General features: G+C 38.9%; 1 protein-coding gene across 1 annotated transcript in view; it reads left to right on the forward strand.

Annotated features, from left to right (window-relative positions):
• The window catches only part of LOC104074868 (inorganic pyrophosphatase 2, mitochondrial-like), a gene marked incomplete at its 5' end in the record, with an annotated part of 36,546 nt that overhangs the window by 22,341 nt on the left and 4,353 nt on the right, over positions 1 to 9,852 (forward strand). The window contains 3 exons of the mRNA XM_009575159.1: positions 2,175 to 2,302; positions 4,125 to 4,210; positions 5,737 to 5,806. Of these exons, the coding sequence (XP_009573454.1) occupies positions 2,175 to 2,302; positions 4,125 to 4,210; positions 5,737 to 5,806 (284 nt within the window). The remainder of the gene's footprint in view (positions 1 to 2,174; positions 2,303 to 4,124; positions 4,211 to 5,736; positions 5,807 to 9,852) is intronic.

Raw genomic sequence — 9,852 nt, forward strand, 5'->3', positions numbered from 1 at the left:
TTGCTTTACAGACTTAAGGAGATACTGTACCTTCAACAAGTACTAGAAATTGTGAGTTCAAACTGTGCAACAGGAAGAGATGACAAAGGCTCAAGATGGGAGGAGGGATGTTCCCTTGCTTGGAGAGAAGAGGATGATACACTGGAGCCCTGAAACTGATTTGAGTTCGAGCTGCAGTTTTATTAGTGCCCAAATGAAGCAGCCTGCCTCCAACCAAGACCCCAGCCTTTTCTAAACCATTCCTCCTGGGTTGGTCTCACCCACCCACCCCATAAAAGGTTTCTTGTACTCTTAAACATGTGTTCCAGCTAGAAGACCTGCCTCTAGCACAGCCTTATATGCCCTTGCTTTTTTCTGGGATTCTGCCAATGAAAATCCCTAATCTTCTACAGCAGATGGCCAGCAGCCAAGTTCAAAATGTGTTTTACTCTGAGTCCATAAACACGTAGCCCTATTAAGTGCATGCAGAAGTAAAAATTTACATAGGGTTCTTCAAAGTTTCATGTTTTATTCTTTGGGTAGTGCGTGATCCAGTGGAATTTGGGAGTGGCGTCTACCAGATGCCTATGAACACTCAGCATATCTTCTCACATAGGTTTGGTCTCACAGTTCAGTCCACGTGTCATCTCTCTTGGTGGTCTACAGAGAATTGAATGGTCTGTAGCACAAGACTTTTTCCCTTCTCTTACTGTTCTCTTTAGAAATACTCGAATGTCTTTGTTCAGGTTCACAGATCAGATTTTAAAAAGACATTTAGGCACTTAAAGATGGAAAACACATGACTAGGTGTCAATTCTGTGGACCAAGCAACTCTGAAAATCTGGTTTATAGGACTGGATAGACAGAAGAGTATCCATCAGGAATCACTGCCAAGCAGGAGATGTCAGTGAGTGAGGCATTATCTATGGGAGAAGATAATGAAGTAGCCAAGCAGTATGGAGAGAGAGCAAGAGGGAATCGGGAAGGAAGAAATGAGCAAGTGACTTGCAAAACACTAGAGAAAGAGAATAACACCATGGAAGGTGGCCTGGGCAGAGTGAGGTTACGAAATAGCTGGAAGACTGCATGCAAAGCACAGCAATAAGAAGTCAGCTCCCATTTCCATCAGAAGTGACTGCAGAAGGGAAATAGATGGAAGGAGAAGGATTACACCAGCTACAAAAAGTACTTGGCTTCCAGAAAGGACAAAATCCTTCAGTGTATTAAAATCAATTAAAATTGTATTGAAGGCTTTTCCATGTAAACATATTGCCAGAGGGGCTGATAGGACCACCTCATTGCAAGTGACAGGAGTGATGGTAGTCTCACAGGTCAACCTGCTAAAATTTGATACGCAAGCAGGAGTAAACGTTTAAGATCATGAACTGCGTCTTTGCTATAGCAGTATAGCCCTCAAGCAGAATTACTGTGTGACTGTTTAATCTCTCTATACCCAGTGGGGCAATGTTCATCTCTGCCTCCCAAGGGTGTCTTGCAGATGGCATGCATTCCTCTTTCTGTCCTGTTCCATCTTTGCATGGTAGGATTATAGAGGTAAAGGTGGAATTGGCTTATCACTGTGAATATGCAGATATCATGGGGTTATCAGTAGAGTTAGTGTTTAGTGCTTCTGGCACGTATCTGTCTTGTATCTAATGGATTGAATTTGGAAGTAGTGTGAGCAAAGGGATGCCTTTAATATAACTTCGAGAAGTCAAGCCTGTATTTTGGTTTGAGGTGCTGGTTTAAAAATCCATGTGTTGAAATTGTTTTTACTAGCTATTCTTTCATTATCAAAAAATGCCTGTAGTCCCTGCAGTTGCTGGGGAAAAATATACCTTACTGAATAATCTAAGTATTACAAGAGGTACCTACTGAGATGAAAGCCTATAAATACAGAATTTTCTTCCTCTCCTGTCAGAAGTATGGTCCTTTTATTCATTTTCCCTTTGGGTCTTAATTAATGAAGGGCAGGAGGCAACTGGTTTACCTGTTTAGTGTGGTTGTGAAATCATAAGATATCAACTATGGGCAGCTGATGTAATAAAGTGAAGTTCCCCAATGACCTTGAAAGTGCTCGGTGAAATCAAATTGCTTGCAGATCCTTTATGAGACTTTAAAAAATGAATGTTACAAAAATTGCAAGTAAAAATCACCAGTGCTTTTCTATTTTTTTTTTTCTTTTTAACCTACAGATATTGATGATGTCAAGAAGCACAAACCAGGTTACCTTGAGGCTACGGTTGACTGGTTCCGATTATATAAAGTCCCTGATGGTAAACCGGAAAATCGGTTCGCTTTTAATGGAGAATTTAAAGACAAGGTGAAGATAATCCAAAATTAAAGATGCATCTTTCTGTCATATGGCCTCTTTAATACACCCTAGAATTTTTGGGATTGTAAAGGCAGAGGTTTAACAAAAAGAATTTTTATAGGAAGGATCTTTTGAATACAATTTATTAGGCTAGGAATAAATGATGTTTGCTGTCCTCCATTTTATTCAGGGAAAAGGCATAAGTTATTAAAGGAAGTCTGCAAAAAAACATTGCGTCCTAATCCTGATGAGACTTGCACAAGCATCTGTATGTTTGTTGGGTTTTTTCCCCACAGCATTTTCGGTATCCCTGTCAGAGGAATTAACAGATTGTCTTTTCAGGTATTTTTTCAGTCTTGATTGATAAATTTTCCTGATGGTTTTTTAAGGGTGTGCAGTTTAAGACAGACAATAGGTTGCAGATTTTCTTGTATTTGGTATTTGCTCAAGGTATATTTTTTCCTGGTAATTCTACGTAAAAACATTTGAGCTGGTTTTGGCTTGAAGGCTGAAAAAATATTTTTCTCTTTTTTAGAAAAAATGAATGGTGTTTTAAACTATCTGCAGTAAAAATGGCCAATGTTTGAAAGCAGAGTGGGCCAGGGAATAGACCTTGCTGAAGAAAATACCTGGATTTTTCCAGAGGAAATTGGGTGTGATTTAAGTGAAAGTGCTTTGCAATTCGTGTATTGCACACTCTCTGTAGACTTTTTTTTGGTGAAGAATCACAGGTTCCTAATGAATGATGTCTGTGTGTCAGCTAGTTCAGCCTTGCAGTGTGCTATCAAAGTTATAAAATGCCTTCTAACCAGCACAGACAACTTTACATGTTTTGGCTTGTTAAAGAGATGCCCCGACTCCCCTCTGCACTAAAACTGTCTTTTAAATCAATCAAGTGTAGAGTTGTAAGGCTTGATAACCTGATCTCTCCCCTGTTTTCCCAGGAACTGCTCTTAGAGATTTTCCTGCTTTGTAAAGCAGAACGTTGCTCTGTAGTGAGACTTTAACAGGGTATATCCCTGTCAGGCCATTGGAGTTCATGCTCCAGTCATTAAATGCCCTGAGATAGCTGATTTGGAGCACTTGAATAATTCTCAAGCATTTCTGGAGACCCAGGATGTGGCGAGGCGGCCGTGGCTGTGCTCCAGCAGCTCTGGTGAAGTTCACAATGTTCCAGTGGCATTTTGCCAAGTCACTCCTTGTTAGGAAATGTGAATGTTCTGTTGGCAGCTTTTTGCAAGCCAGTCTAGATATCATCATCTGGACACTGAGGGCTTATTTCACTTTTTTTTTTTGAAGCTTTTTCATACCCACCCCCAATATTACTTTTGTTTTTAAACAAACAAAAACTGTTAAGCAGCTGACATGTTATGTTGTTGCAAATGCTTAAGTATATGATTAGGCAATTAGTGAAGTAAATGCAAATTTTGCCACTAGAGGGGAAACGTTAACTCTGACCCTGATGTGCACGCGTAACAGAGGAGTCATAGCTCACACACTTTGTCCCATTTAGGACCTGGTACAATTTTCTACAGCTGTAGGTGTCTGCTTAGCATCTAGTGCTGATTTCAATTTTTTTTGTGCAGCCGTCGTGTTTTCTGGCTGCGGACTGAGGGAAGGTCCTGAATGTGTTGCCGGTATATTTGACAGATAGAGAAGTTTGTTTCTTTTCATAAAAAAGGGTGTTATATTTTCCAGAAATTTAATGAGGCCTCGAAGGAGGCCCCTTAAAATAACACATGAAACAGTATGTTTTAATGAACTAGTTCTGTGGCTTTTTTTCTGTTTAATAACATTTTAAATCATAAAGCCTTTCCTTGATGTAAACTAGGATTTTGCTGTTGAAATTATTAAATCCACCCATGAATACTGGAAAGCTTTGCTTCATAAAAAAGCTGATGGAGGTACTATTAAGTGGTAAGTATCCAGTCACGTTTTTTCCTCTTTGTATTGTGCTAGTACTGGTGTATTCAACATGTGGCAGCTGTGCATGAACTGCTTAAATTTTTTTACTTTGAGATGACAGGAATAATCATGGTTTTGAATGATAATTAATTGATAACAGACTATGATTGACTAATTGCACCTTGTATGATGATAACTTACTGGTAAGTGGTTCCAAAAATATATTGATTATATAAAAGTGACAGAGATTACTTCGACTTTTGAGAAATGGCCCCAGAGTGTTTGTTTGGGATCATTTTGGGAGAATCTTGGTATCCCATGCAAATTCTCTTGTCACTGTTTATTCTGTTGTTCCATGCTGCATTGCTGTGATGCAAAATTCTTTTGCAGCTTAGCATTCCATATTTTTCAGCTGTTCTCTGGAATGAGAGAACCAAATTATTGTTCTTTACTAGCCTTTGGCCTGATCTAAATTAAAATGGACTTTTTTAAGCTCTCTGGACTGGTTTGCATTGGCAGTTTTGGCACCAGAGGCCCTGAGAGCAGGCAGATATCTTTGCCTGGTGCTTTCCAAGGGCTGTAGATAGCCATTAGCTAAACCAGAGGGCAAAGGCTGTGGGGGAAGCTGTGCTCAAAAAGTCACTGTCATCTTCTACTTTATTGGGAAAATGTGACTTTCTCTCTCTTTCTTGGAGCTGATTGAACACCTTAGCAGTTGGACAGTTTGATAGTTCTACTTTAGCATGGCAAGAATACTGAAGGATAATACTCAAATTTTGGTCTTGATCATTTCAGGGGCACTTTGAGCTTCATATTGATGAAATTAAAAAATAATTAAAATCGCAGTCTTTGAGGAATTGAACTTCTTGCTGTTTACTGTGTAGGACCTTAAAAACTCATGACCTAACTCACTTTTGGTATGAAAGGATATATATTCATAGGGAAATGTTTCTGCAAAGTATTTGGTCCCAGAGCTTGTCTGCTGTCTGGAAGCAGTACAGGTATCTGCTGCTTTATGTAGGAGCAGAGTTTTGACCTGTTTTTTCCTCTTTCTTGTTAGATACTGCAGGCAGGTTACTGCAAACGAAGGGTGGCCTGCCACAGAATCTGGCCAGCCTTCAAGGCACAAGAGACGGGGATATTCACACCATCTGTGCTAGCTATCTAGGTGTTCTTCAACTCCCTCAGGAAGAGCCAGTTTATCTCTGCTGACTTTTTGGGGGGATTTAGTTTCTTAACTGCGGTCCTCTGAACTGTACCCAAGTTAGCTGCCAGAAGCACTGAGTGTGAGCACTGCTTGCATTAATATAGAATGTATAGCCTAAAAAACCCCTTAAACACAAAAAAACAAAGAATGCCCCTCCACACCCCCGTTCCCTTCCAGCAGTACTGGTTACTTCGAGTTTTTGACTTCCTCATTTCTTGCAGATACACGTTTCTGAGCTCTGTATGTGAAGGTGTTTTTTTCCATAGGTATTTAATTGTGTGTGTCTCTTTTCCACTGATTGATAAAACATGATTTTAATTTTATTTTTCAGTACAAATGTTCTGGTGAGTGGCAGCCCATTTTGTTGCAGTGAGGAGGATGCCCGATCAATTGTGCAGTCGGTAAGGATAATACTTACTTTTTTCCCACCCTTTTTTAAAAAGTGATTAATAGGAAAAGAAGAGTCAGAGCTCCAAAACTGAAATAAAGTAGCTAAATTGAAATGGTCCTTAAACAAAAATTTAAGGCATAAAGTAAAAGGAAGAGCACAAAGGTAGTGGGGGAAATATAAGCATTATAATATAAACCTTTCATTGCAGTGGTCCAATTGTGCTTTCTGGCAGGTTCATTACTGTTCTGGTGGGGGTTTTTTGTTTTGTTTTGTTTTTTTCCTCCCTCTGCAGTGCTGTTTCTTCTGATCCTGAATAGCAAGATGGACTGCTATTTGTATCTAGCCTGCTGTCTTCTCTGTCTCCCCTGTTGCCATGAGTTACCACCCAGTGTTAGAACTCATTGACTAGCTGACTGTAGTCCCTAATCACTAAAGGGATCCTTTGTTTGTCTACTTGCATAATTAAATGCATTGCTGTAAGAGGGGGGGATGCTTTTTTGAATGTTTCTTAAAGAATGCCTGTCATATTCTGAAAATTAACATAAAATTAAAACATGCAGGTTTCCTGTTCAGGCGAGAAAAATGTCCTGCAGGTCTGATGCTTTCATGTGCAAATGCTAGTGGAGGAGAATTTCTTCCATTTTAAAATATGCTAGTTTGGATGCCAGAAATTAAGCAAAGTTACCAGAAATCACATGGAGAAAAGTACACCCAAGTATTACTTTTTTTTTTTTTTAAACGTATTCCGTGATTGAGTCTGTGTTCATGACCAGATGAGCATGGCAGGTATTTTGCACATGTGTATGGCTGCCTGGGCAGCCAGTGTTTTGCCCCAGTAGTCACAGTAATTATGCAAGTTCAGGTGTCAAAGGAGATGCCATCCACTGTCTGTGCAGTTAACATTCCAGCAGCGTTTCTAGTAAGAATATGTTGTCCTGGGTGGTGTTTTGTCACAAGCAAAGACTGTCAGTTGCAAAGAAAAGTTGATTTAAGTCATAAAGAAGTGTCAAACCGAACTGGTTTTCCTATTCAGGTTTCTTGTTTTCAGCACTTCTTTAAAAGTACCTTTATGGTTGCACTTGTGATTGTTGATTAATGGGACTGTAAGTTTTAAATGAAAGAAAAACTCTTTTTGGAATTCAAATATGTTTTTAGACATGTCAGTCACAGCTATAAGCAAATATTTACCTCCTCTATACTTTCAAATTTAAAATAACTTTTAGTGAGTGTTTAAATGCAACTAAAATTTCAAGTTCAAACGTATTTGGATGGTGACAATCCTGCAAAGGAGTATTTCCTTTTGTGTTCTGTGCTGTTTGTACTTTGAAACATGTACAGTAAATAATTATCTGTTCAAATTGGCAGTATCTGCTATTTTGTCTCTTAATAACAAATCAAAATTTTTCCTGTTTTTTGGGGTGAGGTTAGTAAAACCAGTTCATAAAATAGGCAACTTATGTCAAACTTTAATGTCTTTTTTTATTATGAGCACTTGCCTTCTTATCAAATACTATCACTTCCTGGCTTTTTTGTGCCTCACGTTATTGTCTTTAAGTGATACTGGTTTTGTGAAGTTGTCATCACATACTCCTTTGCATCATTCTGTTTCAGTTCAGTCTAAGTATTTTAATTGTGTCTTTGTAGGCTACTGTCTCTTGGTACTTTTCAGACAGGGAAAAGATTCAATACTCTCTTAAATACTGTTCATATTGCATGCAATTTCCAATCTACGGTAACTAAACAAAGTAAAATGCTCTTGAAATATGAATGGTGGACAGTCAAACTCTAAGTATAAGCAAGGAGGTTGACTTGCACATTTTAAGCAGGTATCTTTTTGTCTGGTACACTACACTTTGGTTGTCAGGCATTCATCTCTTTCAAACTGAAGTGAAAGTACGTGAGTGTTGGCTGCAGAATTTTAATGGCTGTGGTAATTTTAAATGAAAGCTGCCTGTGTCTGGGTTTTTTTTGTTTGCGTTTTTTGGTTTTTTAAACTAAAAGCAGATACATTTTCTTCTCATGTATGTCCATCTATTAACTTCTGGATAAAAACAGAAGAATGAAAGCTGAAGTAGAGATTTTGTATGCAAGTACAGTGAGAAATGTATTTCAGCTACTGCAAAATTTCTGAACTACTTGTGCAGTGAGAGCTGGGTCCCTACAATTCTGTTTCCTGGGTCAGACTCTAGTTACGGAATTTTTGAGTGGGTGATAATTGCCTTAAATCAGGTATATTGAGTTCTCAAAAAAAAAACAAACCCCAACCCAAAAAACCCAAAAAAAACCCAAAGGCAACACTCAGTATTGTTATGAACCAATTTTTATGGTAAGCAAGAGAACTATAACTAAGAACCAAATGGAAAACAAACAAATCCTTACCAAATGCTTACCAAATTGTGCACTAATCAGAATTTCGTATAGGTTTTGATTGGGTAGTTCCCAAGATAGTCCTGTTGATTTCAGTAGGATTTATTGTGCTATTATTTGACCTTTCATTATTTTACAGATGTGGGACTAGAACGGCTTGTCTGTGTTGGGGAATTTCCACTCCACTGAGTTAGTTTCTAGACGGTGGGCCTGTGTACTGTCATCTGTATCGGTGGCAAACTAGGAATGATTCTAAGCTGGTGAAGTTGCCATGTCCAGTCAATCCCAAAGAGATAGAAGATAATCTGTGCATATGGGAACACATACTGAACATTTGAACCAGCCAAAATTACACCAGCTCTCTGCAACTACAAACCCAGTTGAGTTTTAACTCTAGGTGGTGAAAATTTCTAGTGTTCTCTAGCCTCTGAAAATTGTTTCATCTCTTTCTCAGCTTCAGTGTTAGTATATGTTGAGAACTAAATCCAGGAGGAATGGAGCTTTATGGCTGAATGTGTTAGTGCTAAGATGTACTGTTTATGGCTTTTAAGTGTTGCCATCTGTAAAACTGACCAGGACAGCCAAACCTTTGTTTAACATTAATCTGGAGAACTGCTTGCTCACTTGCTCTGTGAAGAAGCTGCTGAGGACTTTGCAAGTTGGAAAACCTCCAAGACAATCTATATATAGTTAGTAGAGCAGTGTTTCTCAGACTTATCACATAATTCTTCCCTTATAATACTGGAAAGTGAACTAGGAAGGATTTGCTAGATGAGGTCTCTTTTGATAAAATGCAGAACAATGTCTTACAGGGGAAAATATTTGGCTTTTCCTGATAATTTAAAAAATCTCCAAGAAAATTTCAATCTGTATACTTACTAAGTGTTTCAGATAATTCAGATCTAAGCAGGAAAGTCTGTTAACTGCCTTTCTCCCTACATGTTTTCTGTGAGGACATTTCCATTTGAGACTTAGTAGAAGCAGAATTTTCTGTTCAGTGGTCAGTTGTGAAACAAAAGATTGATGGGGTTTTTGCTCTGGTTTTTTGGGGGGGTTGGTTGTTTGTTTTGGGGGTTTTGTTTGTTTTTTATTTTTTGTTTTTTTAAAATTATTTTATTTATTTACTTGGGTTTTTATGTGGTGTTGCAAAGGAAAGGGTTGTGTAGTGAAGAGATTCCTGGTTCAGTGGGATGAGTTTTTGATCTGTTCCTGGTGGAAAGATGCTGAGTCTTTATCTCAAACTTTCTGAGCAATTATCCTGGAAGTGGCAGGCACCTGCTTATACATGGTGACCACTCGTTCTCCCTGCCTTATGAGATAAATTTTTGGTTTTTACTGGAAAAATGGGGATGGTTTGGTGTTAAGGCCTGGAAGACGCTCTCCATGGTGCACAAGAGCTCTTGATCCCCTTGTGTAAGAAATCAGGAAAGGGTGGCAAAAGACCAGCATGGATGAGTCAAGACCTGCTGGTCAAAATAAAGGGCAAGAAGGAAATGCACAGAAACTGGAAGCAGGGACAGGTATCCTGGGAAGAGTATAGGGACATTGCCCGGTTGTATAGGGACGGGGTCAGGAAGGCCAAGGCGTGGCTGGAGCTGAACTTGGCAAGGGGCACAAAGAATAATAAGAAGGGCTTCTATAGGTATATCAGCCAGAAAAGGAAGGTCAAAGAAAGTGTACCCGCTGATG

Source organism: Fulmarus glacialis, unplaced genomic scaffold, assembly GCF_000690835.1.
Source record: "Fulmarus glacialis isolate BGI_N327 unplaced genomic scaffold, ASM69083v1 scaffold9413, whole genome shotgun sequence".
NCBI classification, from domain to species: Eukaryota; Metazoa; Chordata; class Aves; order Procellariiformes; family Procellariidae; genus Fulmarus; species Fulmarus glacialis.